Below are 21,897 nucleotides of genomic sequence, written 5' to 3' on the forward strand. Positions count from 1 at the left end.
ACGCAAATGCAGTCTCCTCACCGAATTCCTCAACCACTTATACCTAGTGTAAACTTTCCCGGACCCCTAAGACAAGAGATACTGCAATCCGATCAAGCAATTAGCCTTTAGCATGGGGTATGACACCCAGGTTCAAGTCATTGTAGTCAATAACTTCAACTCATCGCATAACTGGAGGAAGGAGCTACTTAAAAGATAGAGTGTCCACAAACCCTAAAATAAATAAACAAATAAAATTTTCTGTTATTTTCCTGTGCTTTTCTAAACTGATTTTATCCAATATTTCTCTGACTTTATAAACTGTCGGCATAAATTTCATGATAAATTTTTCAGTTATGCCTTATTTTTTTAAGCATCATTACAAAATTATTATACTTGTTATTAGATCTCATTTTTCAGATTCTAATTAATTCATTTTCCAAAATTTTTTTCGATAATTTTAATTACATTTCCTGCCATATCCAGATTGATAAAATCCCCTGATTTCTCCCTATTCTTCCCCCTGATTTCTCTATCTTGTGGCCTAATAGAGTAACAGTATATAGAGGAGAAACATTTACCCAAATTTGCCTACTTGTAAAATCGCTAGAGAGTTAAGAAAAAAAGACAATAGCAAAGGGGGAAAATGTCGTATTAATTATGAAAAGTTATGCGAGACAGCTTGTTCTTTTCTAAGTTGAACAACTCTTGTTAAACAACTTACTTCTAACTTGGAACCCAAATCCACACGGTTGTTTGTCAACGGGAAGCAAGCATTCACTCCATGAGCTAATATTCCAGCGATAGGACGGTTCAGAGCGTCTACCAAGTGTCCACCGCAGACAATCGGGCTGTTGAGATTCAGTACAATGTCTAGCTTCTTCCAGTGCGTCTGGACAAGCCTTACCTCCATATTTAGGATACTGCAGGATTATCCGTCTCCTTTTCTGAACACCATCTGTAAAATGAAATTTTTAAAGATTTTTTTATGTTAATTATTCGGTATGTGATTAAGAATTTACCTTCATAAATAATGCAATAAAATTGATAAATATAAAAGTTGTATACGGTTATATTACCGGTAAAAAAATTACGCATGAGTTAATTTATTTCTACAGAATATACACAGTCCAGTCACATTAATGTGACCACCTTTCGCTGAGCGGACCGCTGCAAGACGGGTAGGCAGAGAGTCAATTAGTTACTTAAAGGTGTTCACTGAGATGTCCAGCCTTGCCGATTCCAGTGTTGAGGCTAGCTGTGCTGGGTTACGCGATTGAGGATCCATGACGCGAACATCCCGATTGAGGGGGGTCCAACAGATTCTCGATTCTTTTTAATTAAGCAATCCTTATACGATCGAAATATTTTTTACTTATCTTTTGTTAATGTGGGTTTAGTTTCGACGCAGATCCGAGCATGTTATAAGTCGCTATTTGTATTTGTAAGTGCCAAAAAAATAGATTGAAGATATTGTTTTCTTTATCCACCTTAACGTCATTAGATAAATATATAATTATTTTGCATTTCAAAGATTTTTTTTTAAATTTCCGAAAATATCAGGAATTTATTACCATTTTTTAGCTATTATAAAGATTGCATAAATGTTTAGTAGAGATCTCGAAAAAGACTGTAAATAAATGATAAAGGACTTAAAAAAATAAAATATTAAAAAATTACTAATCAAGAGCACAAAATTAAGAAGTAGAAATTGTCAATATAGAACAGAGGCATATTTTACCTGTTTCACATTTTGGTTCACAAGGTGTCCAGTCTGTAAAGTTGGACACAACGCAATCCAAAGGACACGGAAAGTGACACTCCCTTTCTGTTTCCGGCTTAGGTATGACTTTACACCTAATAAAAAGAAGAAAATAGAATAATCAAATAGAATTTCGAGGGAACTTCAAATACTTCTTAACTAATTAGTACAGTAGAGCAGGTAAATTTACGTCACGTAAAAAAATATTACAATTGAACTTGTATATTACGAGAACGTAAAGGCTAAGATCAATCACTCGTTAAAACAGATTTGGCCGAAATTATAAAAGCTAACAAAAATTAACAAGGGTTGCCACTAGAATCAGGAGGGAAAAAAATTCCCAGCGTTTTCCCTGTGCATATTATAATATAACATAGAGGAAACACAATTACTGAGCTCTTGTGTGAGCTATATTGGGCTAACTATACTAGTTTAATTAACAACTAAAACAATATTTGAGAAAAGTTCCTTGTTAAATAAGAGTTATAGCATCAGGTAGTAATGTAGGCCTTTTAACAATAAACCAATCATTTATTAAAAATGCATATAAATATATATACAGGAGAACGTTTTAAATTGTTATAATTGTTTAATTAGTTATGATTTTTCATTAAATTGAACTAAAAGGAGATTTCAAGAAAAAGAAATTTCCTCGAACAACTGAATACGTTTATTAGCCAGCTTCAATAAAACAATTTTTGAGAAAAGTTCCTTGTTAAATAAGAGTTATAGCATCAGGTAGTAATGTAGGGTATTAAACCAACCATTTATTAAAAATGTTTTCGTTACACCCATAATCTCGTTAAATAAGGGCTCGTAATAATCGTAATAATGAGTATCAGCAGGGGTCTGTCCAGACATTTTGTGAAAGGTCCGTTTTTTGTGAAATTGTGAAAAANTCAGAAATTATTTTTTATTTACATAATGTTCAATTAATTTTATGAATAAATATAAATAGATCAATTATTTTTTTACAAAAAAAATATGATTTACTATTAATAAGAATGAGTACACGATGTTTGTAAAAGTAGAAATATTTTCTTAGAATACTACATTTGGAACATAAACTTAGGGAAACCCTTCCCGGGGGTTTTCCCCCCGGGAAGGGTTTATTCGATTAACAAAACAATAATGAAGATAAACAAATTTGTGAAGGGTTCGATTTAAAGATAAATTATTTTGTGCAGGGTCCGTTTTTATGAAAAGATATTTTGTAAAGGATCCGTTAACGGGCCCACATTTCTTCTAAACAGACCCGTGCTTAAATAATGCTATAGTAAATGAAATAGTTTAGTACAGTTGGAATATCATCCTTCAATATGCCGTAGATTACGCACTGAGTGGTCACCATTTCTTATAAAAGATGAAAATAAGAAGAAAAAAATTTCCTGTATTTTCCCAGTTTCTAAAGAAAAAATCTAAATTCCCTGTTATTTTAGGGGATTTTAAAATTCCCTGTATTTTCCAGGTTTTCCCGATTCTCTCTGTGGAGTGGCAACCTTGTTAACTAAGCATTTAAAGACGACTATCTATTCTAAAAATTTTATTTACACTGATCTCACGCAACTTAGAGTTTATTTATTAATTTTATTTTATTATTAACTTAAGCAACTATATTCGTTCGTTTAGGCGCATTAAATATTTGTTAGTGTTAAAAACCAACTCATGTTTTTCGATCAATTTCGATTCATTTTATTCTATCCGTTATTAAATGGTTGCTGGTAAAGAGGGTAAATACATTATTGATTAAAAATAAAATCTTGATAACAAACATCAAATGCACCGAAAAGACATTACTTTCCGGTCCCACAAATACAAGACACATGGCCCGAAATATATTATCACCGTTTTCAATTGATTGCAGAAAAATTGCTGTCTTTGCTGACATGCTTATTTTTGAAATTTCATGAGGTTTTTATTTAAATTCTCCCATATTTATTTAAATTGCATGATAAAGACAATTTTGGTTTTAGGCTGCTTTTAGCACTTTTCCATTTTGATTTATTGTATTTAAAATTTTGGTCTTCGTTTTTTGTTAATTATATTTTTTATACTTGTAATGGGTCATACAGAGTCTTGCAGATCATTAGTTAGTTATTGCAGCTGTGTACTTTCCTTAACAATATATTAAGGAGAACTTTTTAAATCGATGAAATGTAGCAATGATTAAAAGGAGATTTCAAATCCTCAACAAATTTTTGAGAAAAGTTCCTCGTTAAATAAGAGTTATAACATCAGGTAATAATGTGGGCCTTTAAACAATAAATCAACCATTTATTAAAAATTTCTTCGTTATACCTGGAATCTCGATAATAAAGGTCTCGAAATAATCGCGATAAGTATCATTCTAGAGCCGCAATGGTTAGAGCGTTCACCTTCAAATGAATCGGGTTCCAGTCCCAGAGATGGCTGATCGATACGAATTCCGCTTCAGGCTTGTACCGTCCACATTGCTGAAGTGAGATATCTTCAGTGGTAGACGGATCATGGGTTAAAGTCCACTTGCCATCAGGCTAACCGTGGGAGGTTCTCGTTGTCGTCCGCTCCATATAACGCAAATGCGGGTTAGCTCCATCAAAGAGTCCTTCACGAAGGCAAACTTTTTCCAATACTTGATCCAGGAGTTCTCTTGTTTTTTGGATTGGGTTCAAAATTGCAAGGCTACGTAGTAGAACATTAGTAGTCTTAAGTAGTGAGTAAAAACATCAAGATGAATTAAAATTAGTATCACCTCAACACTAATTTTAATTCATCTTGATGTTTTTACTCACTTGTATATTCGCTTTTAGCGTTTTTATCAACAAAAATAGACGGGAAAGGAAAAAAAAGGGAAAAAAAGAAGAAAGTTTTTTTTATTTTTTTATTGTATTCATATTTTTAATTGTCTTTTTTTATTTTAGATGTTTATATCTTGTAACTACTAATTATGTATTGTAACACATACTCTGTAACTTTGTTGGGGTCTTCAATACTATTGTAATTTGGCTCAGTATAAGGGTGGCCCGTCGGCTTTAAGCACTATATGGCGGCCCTCTCAGCTGTTGGCATATGACTCCTGCATTTTATGCACTTTTTGCTTTTTATGTTCTTTTCTGTTTTTACTTGGTTTTAATAAACATTTCCCCGTATGCCCTGAATTGGGGCAGGTCGGGGTAAATATTTATCATTAGTAGTCTTAAGCACAAAAATTGGACCGACTGTTCAACGACGGTTATAAAATAAAATAAAAAGTATAATTCTAATATTAATATTTCCTTAATAATGTATAAATACCTTCCGTCTGTTTTGGTGGCATTTGATCCTTTAGAGCAGTAAACCTTCCTCTTTTGGACTCCAACTCCACACACTGTCTTCATGTTTACATCCTCTTTACGTAAGCATGATCCCCAATCTTCCACACGCCATATGAACGGATAGCAGTGGCGATCATTACAAATTTCCTCCTCCATCATCCTTTCCGTACATTTTCCTCCTGTAAAAATAGGTTAAGAGAAATTTTCAAATTTAACGGCGTTTTTACATTCAGCAGAGGTCTGTCCCAGACATCATGTGAAAGGTCCGTTTTTGCAAAATTGTGAAAAAGTTACTTGTAATTTGTGAATATAAAATAAACGTTAAGTCACATTCTTTCAACCAGGGTCCTGCTTTTGTGAATTTGTGCAATGTTCTTTTATTGCAAAAAACTTTTTCCAAGGAGTTTTTAAATTGTAAAGAGAAGCAAGATTATGCTCAACACTGTAAAATTATAATTAAAAAAATTAAAAAATAAACAACAATTGATGCTACTAAATTAGAGATGCAACATACAAATATTTGGTATTTAGCCTATACTGCTGAACGCAGAATAATAATTTCGGACGAATAAGGGAAGAAGCGTCTGCCGAAGAGAATGGCCTAGCCTTTTAACCCTTTTGAAGGCAGTGGTAAGTATACTTAAAACCACGTTTTTTTTTACCACTTTTAATTTAGGTTTCCATTTTTCAATAATTTCAGCTTTCTTGAAGTGAGTTTGAATAAAATTGGTAACCATTTGTCACTTTTAAAAAACGCATAAAAGTTATAAAATACATAATTCCTTTTGAAGTTTGTAGCATTTAAGGAATTTATTTTATAAATAAAGAAAAATAAAAGTAAGTTCCTAATAGGTCATATTAAATATATTTACCACCAAAAAATGGCATTTTTATAAACTAAATGAGTTTTTTTAATACCAATTACTGTTCTTAAAACAATTTCAATTCCAAAAATACTGTAATTTACCTTTACTAGAAATAAAGGGCCCATTAAAGGGTTAACTCACCTATATCCCCAATAAAATGTGAGAAGTATCCTCAGTGGATTTTTTAATACCAAAACGCAGCAGTTTCTTTTTTTGGCAGAATTGAAGAATTATTGAAACCTAGGATAATATTCATGTTAACGGTAGGCAATATTTCAAGTTATACATAAACATGGCGGGTATATTAGCTATAATCAGAAATAGCTTTATTTCAATTGGGCACTTCTATCTTCCTTTTTATGTTTTTTTTTCTTTTCAGGTGAAATATGAAAAGAGTTACTCCCTAAAAATATTTGCTTCGATATAGACTTATATATATGTTCTGATCAGATTAGCTTTTTTTCGTTCAGTTACAGCAAAAACTCAAGATGGCTACATTTGGTTGGAACACACTTTTTTTCTGGATGAGTTTGGAGTAATTTTGTATTACACCCAAAAACATGAAACTTGAAAATTACCTTCGCCTGCTACAGCAATTAGTGTTCGATTCTTAGATTTCCATCCATCCCACTCAGGTGTGAAACAGGGTGCGCTGCATGCAGACCACTGGGACCACTCAGACAAAACGCAGTCGTTTGGACAATAAATTCGGCAATATTCTTCATCATACGATACAACTTCTCTTTCACAATTGAAGCTGTAGAGCAGTTTCTACAAATCAATACATAAACATTATAGTAGTTACATTTGGAAACATCTTCATGAAAAATGAGTAAGTGAGTAATAATAAGTAAATAATAAGTAATAATAAATAAATAATAGTGAGTAATAATAATAATAATAAGTAAGTAATAATAAGTGAGAGTGATGTGAGTATACCGACCTTTTTTAGTGCAATTCGAAATAGTGAATTGAAAAAATGTCTTTTTAATTTTCAAGATTAGGACTAAAAACTAGTAATTGAAATGTACGCAAATAATGTATAAGTCAAGTCGTTTTAATTGAAAGTGGTGAACATTATTGTGTGAATGAAATTTTTTTTCTTGTTTTTCTAGGCAAATTTATAGTGGAAAAAATAAAAGCATATATCTATTTATTTTTACAATATTCCAAAGGTTTTAAACTTTATATGAAATACCATGGATAAAAAGAAAAACTACAGCAGATTAAACAGAAAAATTCTTAAGAAATTGATGTGCTAACACATTAGCTTCTTCTGTTTACAGCACATTTGCTTGACAACTTAAAAGCAACCATATGTGCAAACATGTTATAAATACGTTTAATGGCAACCATATAAGCAAATATGTAACGATATTTGACAGCATCCATTTTTCAACGAAATGGCTGCACGTGATACAAAATTCTCTTATATATTGCAAACCCATATAAAAACTGCTATGTGCTTCCAAATTAATAATATAATTAGATTCACGAGTAAGAACACGATATTGGTAAGAACATAACAAACTGAGTACAGAATAACTAACGTAACAGATAAAGAATAAACAAACAGAATGACTTTTTTTCCTTTAACTGTAAATGAACTGAAACTATTTTTTTAAATTAATTATTTTTTTAAATAATTTCAGTAACAAAAGTTATTTTTAAATGAAAAATCAGCACGGCGTCTTTTTCCGTTTCTTAAATGCACTGTTCGTATTTGTATGCCGTTTCGTTTTCAAGAAAATTGGAAAAATTTAATTGGATTGATGTTAATTGGATTGATTTAATTAGAAATGAGAAAGAAATTGATACTTACTCCTCCAAGCTTAAAACAAGTTTTGTCTCTCATTCTTTTTCCGTCCCCACATGTTTTTCGAGGATTATCGATTACACATTCTTTCCATTCCCCGTAATGCCATTCTAGGATGTCTTCTTTAAAACACAAGTCCACTTCATGCAGGTGGGGGCAAGGTTTACCACCATTGAGAGGAGAAGCTATAATACCACGTTCTCTTGTCTTAGTGCCTGTGATAAGAAAGAAACATATTAATACGAGAGACATCTCAAAAGTAAGATCCTCCAATTTCCCCTAAAAATACAGAAGTTCTTCAATTATTAAAAAAAAATATTCACATTACTTTAAAGGTTGAAAATATTTACTATTTTACTAAAAAGATTTTGTAATCTTTGTTATTTTAGTTCCCCTCCATGTCCTGGAAAAAGCGTTGAAAATCATCTTAAGCGACACACAGACNTTCTTCCATTATTCGTCCGAAATGAATATTCTGCTTTCAGCAGTGTAGGCTAAATACCAAATATTTGTATGTTGCACCTCTAATTTAGAAGCAGCAATTGTTGTTTATTTTTCAAAATTTAATTTTTTTAATTATAATTTTACAGTGTTGAGCATAATCTTGTATGTCTTTACAATTTAAAAATTCCTTGAAAAAGTTTTTTTTTTTTTTGCAATGACGGACCCTATTTGCACAAATTCATAAAAGCGGACCCTGGTTGAACGAATGTGAGTAATTTTTTAACAATTTCACGAAAAACGGACCTTTCACAAAATGTCTGGACAGACCCCTGTATACGGTATTTGTTTTGTTGTTGTTGCCTATTTTGATATTAACTTTTGCTTTGTATGCTTTCAAATAACCAGCATTAGGCATAAACAAACACATGTGTTCGCTGCGCCAGTGAAACACATGCACTAGTATGGACGTATCCACACTGACCACACTCAACTTCTAACTTATTCACTGTTCAAATTATTAGACGCACTATAAGATTCTATGTAAAATCTTAATTATCAAGTGATAATATACAGCTTTATCGTTTTTAGGTGGCTGAAACCGGTTTGCACTTTCTTACGTTCGTGTATCAATTGGTTAACATTGTAATGCAATACGTTAAAATTAAATTCAAACAGGAAATATATAAAAAATCTCCTGAATAAAAACACATTACATGTAGGTTTAAATATAAAAGTATTGCATTTAAACTCGTGCAAAGCATGTATTTATTAAAACACTACAGTGCGTCTAATAATTTAATCTAATTATTACATTACAATAATATAATACCGGATATAATAAATATTCTATATTTATATAATATATCGTTGAATTTATGCAATCGTAGAATTTATTTTACATACTTTATTTTATAAACTTGAGTGTAATTCGATAGCATCATCACAATCACCTAATTTTACCTATTGATACACGAACGCAAACAAGTGCAAACCGGTTTCAGTCGCGTGAAAACAATAAAGCTGTATAGTATCACCTGATAATTAAGACGTTACATAGAACCCTATAGTGCGTCTAATAATTTGGATACGGACTGTAGAAGAAATATGAATTAGTTACAAGTGTAATACATTTGATGTATTTTATTTTCGAAATCAGAATGATTTTCTTCTAGTGATATACTTTTACCATAAGCAGTTTAAATATTAAATGAATAATAAAAGATTAAGCACGAAACTTTTATATTTATTCACTCTTTAAACCTTTTAGGAAAATTTAACGGATTTGTTTCATCAAATTTATTTAGAGAATATTATTCAATATAGATGAATTAAACAAAATTTTCTCCAATTGTTTTCATTGCTCCTGTGATTGCTATAGTATGGCTAAGCCACGCACTCCGTGTCCTGCCCATTCGGTTCATTTCATCAAGTTAAAACTATGGTTAGTAAAATTGATTCAACTTCCTGTTTTTCCGATTTTCACAAAATCATTATTCAAAATTCACAAAAATTAGGAGAGGATTTTTTAAAAATATTTTTTAAACATAATTTCACAAAATCAGAACCTTTACAAGAAGTCTGAAATAACCCATGAATATTTAAAACAGAGAACTCAATCAAAAAATTTATAACCAATGATAGTTAAATGACGAAAAGAAAAAGCATCAGCGATTTCGACAAACTAACCTTTAAAGGAAACAAATAACGACAGAAAACGCATTTCTCCTGCATCAAAATACAACGCTCTATTTTTACCAGAAATATCAAACTGATATCATTTCCGAATCAGAACAAAATGTCACGATTTCTTAATTTATACCTCATTCATCATTAAATAAAGCCCGTTAGATTTCAAAAACTACAGTGGCGGGCGTTACTACTTAATCACGAAAGGGCCCACAGCTAAGTTTCATAATGTGTACACGGCAAAGGGACTGTCAGAAGTTGTTGAAAAATGGCTTCATTTGGCAGCGATCTCTTTTGTGGAGAGCAAAAGGCGTTATAATTCGAAAATAAACTGAGTCCACCGTAAACGCGTTCCGCCGGTTAATGTAAATAAATTATCCCCGGCCTCTCGTATTCCAGCAAACAGGGTTCTCGTGTTCGTGGCAAATGATGATTAAAAGAGCCTGTCACAGTAAGATACCAGATTGGATGCCTTTGTTCTGTGAGTAATAATGGCTTGGTTTGTTAAGAGAAGAGTAGGTTACGGGAACGGATACAGGTAGGTTAGCGTGTAGAGGGGACATTTGGATTGATGGATGGACCGTAGTAGTTAAGTTACTTGTTTTATTGGTAAGAATGGGGGAGAGGGGCTAAAATTTATATTTACATTGTGCTTGAAATTTTATAGCCGTTTATTAAAAAAAGAGAAATGCTCAAGTACCAACTTTTTATGACAGGGGTATGAAATCAAAATACTTCTTAATTCATTCTTAATTTTAAATAAGAAAGTAAGTTGGTTAGGGTCTGTTGAATATTATTCTTAACGGGATATTAGTAGTTTAAAAAGGTCGATTTCTAGGGCGGTGGTGCAGGGTATGATAGAGGCAAGGGAGTGACATAAGATTGATGGAAGGGATGGGGAAAAGATTTGGGAGGGTACATCCAGTGGTATGGAGGCACAGCGTCGTGAGGCACATATTAATATGATGTTGGTCCCTCTTTAACACCAATGACAGCCTGCACACGTCTAGGAAGACTTTCCACCAGTTTTTGATAGGTGGTCATAGAAATTGACTTCCATCACAGTTGAAGTGAGTGCTTGTAGTGAAGAGGGTCGATTTGGCTACGTAATCAGTGTTCTAATTCGTCCCAAAGGTGTTCTATGGGATTTAGATCGGGACTCTGAGAAGGAAAGTCCAGTTTTTGAACATCCATTTCCTCAAACCATGCCTGTGCAAGCCTCGATATGTGAATGGAACAGATATCCTGCTGGAAGAGACAATGGGCCTTCCCCGAAATTATTGCCATAGAGATGGGAGCGCAGCATTGTCCAAAATGTCCACATACACCTCAGAGTTCATGTTTCCAACCACACAGGAACTAACGGATCCAGGCCAAACCACGAAAAACCAGGGGTCTGTCTCTAGACATTTTGTGAAAGGTCCTGTTTTTGTAAAATTGTGGAAAAAATGACTCGTAATTTGTGAATATAAAATAAACGTTAAGTCACATTCTTTCAACTAGGGACCTGCTTTTGTGAATGTGTGCGAATAGGGTCCTGTTATTGCAAAAACACTTTTTGAAGGAGTTTTTAAATTGTAAATAGATACAAGATTATGCTCTACGCTGCAGAATTATAATTAAAAAATTGCATTTTCAAAAGTAAACAGCAATTGCTGCTTCTGAATTAGAGATGCAATATACAAACATTTGGTATTTAGCCTATACTGCTGAACGCAGAATATTCATTTCGGACGAATAATGGAAGAAGCATATGCCGAAGACAAAACTTAGTTCGTTTACATCCGTCTTTCTTCTTTTCCTCCTGGGAAGGGTTTATTCGATTAACAAAACAATAATGAAGATAAACAAATTTGTGAAGGGTCCGTTTTCATGAAAAGATATTTTGTGAAGGGTCCGTTAACGAACCAAAATTTCTTCTAAACAAATCCCCGATAAAAAAGTATGAAAAATAGGTTTAATCAAAACGCTGCGTCAAAGAGTTAATACGATGTAAAATAAGGCACGAAAATTTACAAATCATTTAATATTCTAATAATTTCTATATTTCCAAGTCAGTTTCTATTGTTTCCTTATTAATTTAAGATAATTGTTTCGGATGAATTAAAGAGAGAGAAAAATCGATTTAAAATCAAATGCAACTGAAGAAGAAAATGAACGAAACGCGTAATTTTAAAATAAACTCTTCCTGTGTAAATACTGCGTTTTGTCATTTAAATGTTTTGAAACATAATTAAGAACAGCTTGAATAAATTCCAAGCATCAAATTTTGACTCTCAAGTCAAAAACGAAACAGATTATAATAATTATTCGAAAAGTCGCTCGATTTAAGCCTTTGTACTTGTAAGAAATAAAAATGGAACAAAGGCATAATTTTTACCTCTCGGCATCTACGCCATTGCAGGAAAAATCCAGCATTAAAATATTTCCCATTCTTCTTTAATAACTAGAATTCTCTTGATGTATTGAGGTTTAAATCCACGGACATTGTTTGGGATAAATGCAAATAAGATGATGTCTCCGGGAATTTGCATTTTGGGAGATTTTCGAAAATTGCATTCGCCGTCATTGTATTTCATTTGATTAAATCCGGGCACAAGGAAAGAACTGGAAATTCTCCCAACAAATGTGCTCCATTTTAAGGCGTGAGTTTTATTCATTCTAAGTGATTCTGGGAGAGGTTTACTGCCGATGCAATATGCATGGAACTATCGGTAGTAAATAATATAGCCTCGCTGAAAAATTCACGTTCAGTTTAGTAGATGATATTTTTATTGAACATATATCACATCCTTTTGGCCCCACGCGAGAAAATAAAATATTTGACTCCATATTTTTGGTTTATTTTCAAGCGATTTTCCTTCCAAACCTTTAAATGATGGTTAAAGATATATTTAAAACTTCCATATGATTTGTCGAATATATTTGATGAAATTTTCTTCCATATGGAAATAACACGAAAAAATCGTGTAATAAAACCAAGCACAATAACAATCTAAATATAACTTGAATATTTTTTAGAATATATATATCCATCATTTATGAGATAAACCCAGTTGTGTTCATTTATAAAAGAAGCTTTCATTTAATAGAAAAACATAATGGTCACAAAATAATTATTAATTTAGAGATAATTTTGAATATTTGAAAGTGTTAATATACTTTCAACGCATTTGTGTTGTACGGCATTGGATTTCTCTTAAATGGAGATATTTGTAAACAATTTGATATACATTTTAAAACCCTTTTTAACTTTAATAGCAGATGCGTTTATGACACATTTCATACCCAAAAATTTTAAAGTAGTATCTTTTTTGAAATTTTTTTTGCTTAGCAATTCTCGTATTGGTTTTTGTTTTTTCGGAATTAGGTAACGGGTTCTAACATAATTTTTTTTTTAAAAAAAACTCATCATCTGTTCTCCACAAATGCTAGCAAGATCGGCGATCATGCCAACGAAAACTCAATGGTCCAAGCCAGCGGCTCTCAAAAGGTGTTCCGCTGAACCATATAGTTCCGTGGAACTAGGAATTTTTTTACCAATAATTGCATATTTATATCTAATCAATACTCTTTCATTGCTTTAACTTCGGAATGTACGTTAAAACGAAGTAAAGTTTAATAATAGAAATGATCTTGAAGTAGACAGACTTCACATTTGTTTATTAAATGACTATAGACATTTTTTTCCAACTCAGCTGCTGTATGAAAAAAAAAGTTCTGTGCGTGTTTAAAATTTCATTTCATTCAGATACATTCAGTTTTGGTAATAACAGCTGTAATTTAACTGTTTTAAAAAGGTAATTATTGTAAAATGATGATAAATACATCCTTAATTACCCCTTTACTAAAACGTACGTTTCATTCAACATACATTAACTTCCAACGTCCGAAGGAAGAAGAAAAACAAATAGAAGTAAAACTCGATATCGTTTCTGCAATGCAATTTAAATTATGATAAGCAATTTGCACTTCAGCCTCATTCTATGTCCAAGAAAACTAGTTATCTGTGAAACGCAATTTTAAGTAATTTACCCTTCGAACAAACACAAATGCATAAAAAGCGTTAGAAAACAAACAGGAAAACTGAATAACTCTCAGCTTGGTATGTAAATTCCGAAAACCAATTCTTTCTGGATCATTAAAAATTCATCATCAAAAATGATTCGAGATTCCATCAAGCTATTATCTTCGCGCCATTAAATTTTATGTCATATCAGAATAGATTAACAGCCAAGACGAAGGATAGCACAAGCAGAATTCTTATTTCCACATCCACGCAGACGATATTCTCGAAAATCCATTTTAATGCTCCGAGAACCGAGTGTCTCCAAATTTATATTCATTAATGCTGAGTTGTCCTTCAACATTATTAATACTGCTTGGAGTGTATGTGGTCTGTCCACGAAGCACTCGGCACTTTCGATCTTTAGAAATAATTTATAATGGATTAATTCAGAATGGTAAACGAAGATCATTTTTAAAAGGGGTTTAATATTGTTTATGGTTATAAAAGAGAAATGGTGTTGGTTTTAATATACAATTTATAAATGCCGCGTAAACCTTTCAATAGGAAATAAAATTAATTTTAAAGAGTAAATCAATTGAAAATACAGTAAGTTGCTTCTGAAAACTGCTTAAATGATTCACAAAATCACGATTTCTTGGAAAAAAATATTTTACACGAACATTATTTTATATCCATCGTAGAACAGCCGACTCAATTTTGGGTTTACGATTAGTAATGTTCAACTTCGTATCCTTGTAATTTTGAACCAATCCAGAGGAAAGGAAACTCCTCGATCAGTACCCCCAGAGGTATTGATTTGTTATGGGAACATGGAGAACTTTGCGACTCAACAGATTTAAAGTACATCAGTCACCATTTAGGGAGTTTTCGGCCGGCGAGGGTCGAACCCACGAAGTCTTCGACATGGGCCCAGTGACCTACTAATTCTGTTTTATTCCTTGTAAACACAATGTAAAAACAAACGTGAAGATCCGATCATTAGACCAAAAGTTATTCTGGGTGGTCCGTTTTTTTTTGTATACTGTACGACTATTTTATTTACATTAAGTAAACATGTAACTATTCCATGCAACCATACCAAACCATGGTAACCATGCCATATTATCACAGAAAATTACGATTCTTCGCTAACGCAATCATTGACGATTGATTTCGTTTCTATTCTTAATTAAATATTAACTAAAATTTTCTACTAAAAATATAATTATTAACTAACGCCGTCTCTCCAAACAAGTTTCTGTTATCTCTATTAAAATATTAAGTAAAATATTATTTCGTACCTTTTATTTCATCTGGGGGTCTCTCCTTATCTGAAAAGGAAAGATAAACAAGTCATGAAAACATTCAATTAAAAAAAATGGAATAAAGCAATTTTTTAAAAAATCGCAATACAAATTTTTTCTATGTAGTTTTTAAACAGCGAAATGTATGAGATCTTACAAATTCACATTGTGTTATGCATTTAAAGTTTAACACACAGTTTTGTAATCAGGGGTCTGTCCAGACATTTTGTGAAAGGTCTGTTTTTGCAAAATTGTGAAAAAATGACTCGCAATTTGTGAATATAAAATAAACGTTATGTCACATTCTTTCAACCAGGGTCCTGCTTTTGTGAATGTGTGCAAACAGGGTCTTGTTATTGCAAAAAACTTTTTCAAGGAGTTTTTAAATTGTAAAGACATACAAGATTATGCTCAACACTGTAAAATTATAATAAAAAAAATTAAATTTTAAAAAATAAACAGCAATTGCTGCCACTAAAATAGAGATGCAACATACAAATATTTGGTATTTAGCCTATACTGCTGAACGCAGAATATTAATTTCGGACGAATGAAGGAAGAAGCGTCTGCCGAAGACAAAACTTATTATAACGTTTACATTTGCTTTTCTTTCCCCACCTTCCTGGGAAGGGTTTATTCGATAAACAGAACAATAATGAAGGTAAACAAATTTGTGAAGGGTCCGATTAAAAGATAAATTATTTTGTGAAGGGTCCGTTTTTATGAAAATATATTTTGTGAAGGGTCCGTTAACGGACCCAAATTTCTTCTAAACAGACACCTGGTAATGAATGGCTGATGTAAAGAAAATGTTGTTTATTGGAGACACTGTAGACACATGAAATGATGCTTTTTTGCGAAGAATATGCTATTTTCATTACTAAAGTGAGTTTGCAACAGTTACTCATGACCGTTACTTTAAGTTTAGCCTATATTTAGCCAACGCTCTCTATGTTTATTTTGAAAATGGCGCAAAACGTCAATATGGAGAAAAGCCACAGTGTTTTAAGAAAATGAAAAGCGGTTGCAGTTCATAAAAATTTGCAAAAAATTATAATAAGGCATTTATTTTGATAATTTTTCTCAAGGTGGAAAAATGTCGCCAAATTGGCAATTTTTTTAAAAAAAAAGTTAAATAACTTTTAAATATTTTAGTTATTTGTCCGTTCTAAAGCGCAGATAATTCTTTACAGAAAGAAGATATTTACACTTTAAAATCATAGCTTGCTTCAAGTGTAAGGCACTTTAACTGTCGTTTTTCTATTTTCCTTGGCGAATAAGCTTCGAAAAACCTTCTTAAAAAACTTTCTTTTGAAATAAAATAAACAGAAGAATGTAAGCAAAATTGTAAGTATTTTGAAACAACAAACAACTAAAATTATTACACAAACAGCAATTAATTTTTTTCCAGTTATTGATCGAGTCGGTGGATGGACGGCTTTTAATGATCAACTATAAAATACTATATACGGAAGCGAAGGATCCGTAGTTAGGGTACTGAAATATCATTGTGAAGACCTGGGGTTTGATTCCCATCCTGGCTTGCAGTCCACGCAGATTCAAATCGATAGGAACCAGCTTGACCGAGAAGTAAAGGCAGCCTGTTCGCGATGCTGGCAGCATTGCCACTATCATACAATTTGCCACGAAATTGCGAAACCTTATTTTCCAGGACCACCACAACGAGCAATTATGGGTAAGTTTTACTTTACAAAACTGTATAATTTTCACTCCAAAGGCAGAAGAGAAGGAAACTCCTGATTAATCAGGAATTCAAAAGCCAGAGTGGCTTAGAGATAGAGTGCTTGCCTCCCAATGATGTGATTTAAGTTCGAATCCCTGCTATGGCTGGTGAATATGAATTTCGCTCCCAACCCGCCCCCGATTACAGCGATGACGCAAAATATCCTCAGTGGTAGACAAATCAGAGGTTTGAATTCCCTTACCATTGGACTAACCGTGGATGGTTATTGTGATTTTTCTCTCTATGTAACACGGCTATGGGTTAGTTCCAACAAAAAATCCGCCACGAAGGCTAGTTTGAGAAAGAGCTTGACCCAGGAGTTCGTTGTTTTTGGATACGGATCAAAACTAAAGGTTAAAAATGAGTAGGCTATTCAACGCTATTTATAAATAAAATACTAGTCAGGGGTCTGTTTAGAAGAAATTTGGGTCCGTTAACGGGCCCTTTACAAAATATCGTTTCATAAAAACGGACCCTTCACAAAATATTTTAACTTAAAAACGGATCCTTCACAAAATAATTTATCTTTTAATCGGACCCTTCACAAATTTGTTTATCTTCATTATTGTTTTGTTAATCGAATAAACCCTTCCCAGGAAGGGAGGGGGAAAAGAAAGACTGATGTAAACGAACTAAATTTTGTCTTCGGCAAACGCATCTTCCGCTTTTCGTCCGGAATGAATATTCTGCGTTCAGCAGTATAATACCAAATATTTATATGTTGAATCGCTAATTTAGTAGCTGCAATTGCTGTTTTTTTTTAAATTTAATTTTTTCAATTATAATTTTACAGTGTTGAGCATAATCTTGCATGTCTTTACAATTTAAAAACTCTTTGAATGCAATAACGGACCCTATTTGCACAAATTCACAAAAACGGACCCTGGTTGAAAGAATGTGACTTAACATTTATTTTATATTCACAAATTACGAGAACTTTTTTTTACAATTGTACAAAAACGGACCTTCCACAAAATGTCTGGACAGACTCCTGATGGTCATTTCAGTCGAATGACCAGGAAGAATGGCTGCAGGCGATATACGATATATCTATTGTACATAAAAAGCAGTAACTACGCCAAAAGCGCACATACGTATATTCTATTGCCATGAAAATAATAAAAGCAATTACTTTTCTTTTATTTGGTTTTAGCCTAAAAGGTTTTCTTAGTGGAAACCTCATAAAATATTCATTTGAGCCGTTAACTATTATTCTTAATAACGATATCTTAACTACCTTTAGAAGGATTCACTTATCTTTTGTATTAATATTCATGAATCGCTACGAAGCTGATGAATTGTTCGTTTTTTTCCCCTTTTAACCTGAAACTCAATCATCTTAGGTAAATACTGTCATAACTTTTGATATATTTCACAGTAATTTTTCAAGAGTGAGGGCCAGGGTTTAGAAGCATGATAAGAGACAATAAATAATTCAGATTTTTTTTTCTTTCAAAAATACTTACAATTTTATGATTTATTTTATTACTATAAAAAAAATTTTACTTTTGTAATTTAATTTCAGCATGCAAAAAAATAGAACTATGCATAAAAAGCCAGAGGTCTGTCCAGACATTTTATGAAAGGTCCTGTTTTTGTTATATTGTGAAAAAAATATTCATAATTTGTGAATATAAAATAAGCGTTAAGTTGCATTCTTTCAACCAGGGTCCTGCCTTTGTGAATTTGTGCAAATCGGTTCTTGTTATTGCAAAAATTGCTAAAAACCTTTTCAAGAAGTTTTTAAATTGTGAATAGATACAAGATTCTGATCAACAATTGCTGCTACTATATTAGAGATGCAGCATGCAAATATTTGGTATTTAGCCTATACTGCTCAACAGAGAATATTCATTTCGGACGAATAATGGAAACAAAATCACTCTCATTTTTAATAATTTCAATCTACATATTTTAAATAACACAACTTAGTAATGTATAACTTTTAATGTGTTACGTATCAAGTAAACTTAAACAATTCTGAAATTTATAATATTTTATTTAAAAAATTAAATTTATTTACATAATATTCTATTAATTAATTTTACGAATAAACATAAATTGATCAATTATTTGTTTACAAAAAATTATGATTTAATTTTAATAAGAATACGCACACGATGTTTGTAAAAGTAGAAATATTTTCTTAGAATACTACATTTGGAATTTAAACTTAGGGAAACTTAGTTTTTCTGGAACCGTCTTTCCTCTCCCCCTCCCCCCCGGGAAGGGTTTATTCGATTAACAAAACAATAATGAAGATAAACAATTTTGTGAAGGGTCCGATAAAAGATAAACTATTTTGTGAAGAGTCCGGTTTTATGAAAAGATATTTTGGGAAGGGTCCGTTAACGGACCCAAATTTCTTCTAAACAGACCCCTGAAAGCACTAAAATACAGAAGTAATAAAATACAGAAAAACTTATGAAAAACAAAATGAATTTTTAATTTACATAAAATTATTGAAAGAAACATATGAAATAAAATTAAAATGTGCATTGAAAATCCCCATGTGTAGCTTTTTCACAAATCACCCTGAAATTACCCGCATTATATTAGGTCAACCAGAAAGTGATATCGTTTCGGTGCATTTGATATTTGTTTTCAAGATTTTATTTTTAATCAATAATGTATTCACCCACATTAGCAACAACCATTCAATGCGGAAATGATTCGGGAAAAAATGAAAACGAATATTTAATGATCCAAAACGCCATTACTTTCCGATCCCCCTAATATAAAAACGTAGTAAGCCATTTTTTTATATTAACTAAATTCGATTGTTACTTAATTTAGCCTTGTTATTTATTGTTACTGATTTCCCCAAAATTTCTACATCAACGTCGCAATATGTTATGAAAAACTTCATCAAACGATTATCAAGTTTTGCAGTGTGCATTCTCGAAATTTATTAACCGCGAGAAAGATTAAAAACAATTTAATTGAAAAAACTTTTATTACCATAACGAGCGGACGTAGCACAAGAATAGACAGTACTTAAAGACTGAATCGGTTAACAAGAAAACATTAGCATGCTATAAAAAAATTTAATCCATACTCAGGGGTCTGATCCCTATCCAGGGGTCTCATTTTGTGAAAGGTCCGCTTTTGTAAAATTGTGAAAAAATTACTCGTAACTAGGGAATATAAAATAAACGCTAAGTCACATTCATTCAACCAGGGTCCTGCTTTTGTGAATTTGTTCAAATAGGGTCCAGTTATTGCAAAAAGCTTTTTCAATGAGTTTTTAAATTGTCAAGACATACAAGAGTATGCTCAACACTGTAAAATTATAATGAAAAAAAATTGAATTTTAAAAATAAACAGCAATTGCTGCTATTAAATTAGAGATGCAACATACAAATATTTGTTATTTAGCCTTTACTGCTGAACGCAGAATATTAATTTCGGACGAATAAAGGAAGAAGCGTCTGCCGAAGACAAAACTTAGTTCGTTTATTAACGGTGTTAGTTAACAGACCCAGATTTCTTCTAAACAGACTCTTGGTATTTTCGAAATTTATTAACAGAGAAAGATTTAAAACAATTTAACTGAAAAAACTTTTATTACTATTACGAGCGGAAGTGGCCCAACAATAGACAGTACTTAAAGACTAAATCGTTTAAAAAGAAAACAATAGCATGGTATAAAAAATTTAATCCATACTTTAAATTTAATTTTATAAAAACGTATTCAGGCACAATTTTTCATATTATTCAGATTTCTTAATTGTTCATAATTAAATTTGTTTGAAAATCATATTTTATTCTTCATAAAATATTTCGCTCAAGCAAAGTATTTACCCGATAACGAGTTGCTTTAATAACGTTGTTTTAACTTTGTTTATTTGGCAAATAAAAAAGGTTTTTTTTCAAAAAATATTTTTTTTGCAGTAATATTCTTTTAGAATACGATGCTCAGTGCATTGTGTATGCATTTTTCTAGACAATTATAGCTTATACTTTTATATAGGGCACCAGGGGTCTGTTTAGAACAGAGGTTCCCAAACTTTTTTTTCTCGTGGACCACTTTCAAAGTTTTACTATTTTCAGTAGACCCCTTGCTGCGACATTTCTACTGTATTCCCGAAACTTCTAAAAAATATCACCCTAGATCGGGAATGTTAAGAAGAAAAAAAAAGTAGCACATTTTCTTGTGTCCTAATTATTAAAATAATACCTCGTAATTACTGAATATAATAATTACTAAAACAATAATCGATTCACTCACAGTCACACTTATATGTTCAAAATCCCGGAAACAAATGAGTAACGTTTTGTTCTAGGCATTCGTATTTATACTAATGCAGATTGCAAGCACAGCGCAAGTTGCATTTCATCCCTTTGCAGGTCTAAACAAGCATCGCGGGCGCACGGGCGGCACTTTGCAAGTCTTGACATGTGGTGTACCCTTGTACTATTATCTATTGTTCTATTCAATTCTGTGTTTGAACTGAGTCTCGAATACTTTTGAGTACCTACCTTGTGAATGATGCTAACTGTCTACGTTGATGGGTAAATCCAAGCCAAAATTTTTGTTCTTTATTATGAAAACCAAAAAATATTTCGTGGACCCCCACTTACAACTTGTGAACCCCTGTTTTCTTTTCACGTCTACGTGGACCCCCGTGTGATCTCCTATGGACCCCTGGGGGTCCACCTGGACCACTTTGGGAACCTATGGTTTAGAAGAAATTTGGGTCCGTTAACGGACTCTTCACAAAATATCTTTTCATAAAAACTGGCCCTTCACAAAATATTTTAACTTAAAAACGGACCCTTCACAAAATGATTTTTCTTTTAATCGGACCCTTCACAAATTTGTTTATCTTCATTATTATTTTGTTAATCGAATAAATCCTTTCCAGGGCAGAAAACAAGAAAGATGGATATAAACAAATTAAGTTTTGTCGTCGGCAGACGATTCTTCCATTATTCGTCCGAAATGAATATTCTGCGTTCAGCAGTATAGGTTAAATACTTTCAAAAATCGT

The 21,897-nt window shown here is 32.2% G+C and overlaps 1 protein-coding gene across 1 annotated transcript in view; it reads right to left on the reverse strand.

Annotated features, from left to right (window-relative positions):
* The window catches only part of LOC107439425 (thrombospondin type-1 domain-containing protein 7B), a 484,164-nt gene that overhangs the window by 81,838 nt on the left and 380,429 nt on the right, over positions 1-21,897 (reverse strand). Inside the window, exons 14-17 of the mRNA XM_071184973.1 lie at positions 7,723-7,931; positions 6,479-6,671; positions 5,015-5,213; positions 1,721-1,836 (exon numbers count right to left, since the gene is read on the reverse strand). Coding sequence (XP_071041074.1) covers positions 1,721-1,836; positions 5,015-5,213; positions 6,479-6,671; positions 7,723-7,931 — 717 coding nt within the window. The remainder of the gene's footprint in view (positions 1-1,720; positions 1,837-5,014; positions 5,214-6,478; positions 6,672-7,722; positions 7,932-21,897) is intronic.

The sequence above is a fragment of the Parasteatoda tepidariorum genome, chromosome 9, assembly GCF_043381705.1.
Source record: "Parasteatoda tepidariorum isolate YZ-2023 chromosome 9, CAS_Ptep_4.0, whole genome shotgun sequence".
In the NCBI taxonomy this organism is placed as follows: Eukaryota; Metazoa; Arthropoda; class Arachnida; order Araneae; family Theridiidae; genus Parasteatoda; species Parasteatoda tepidariorum.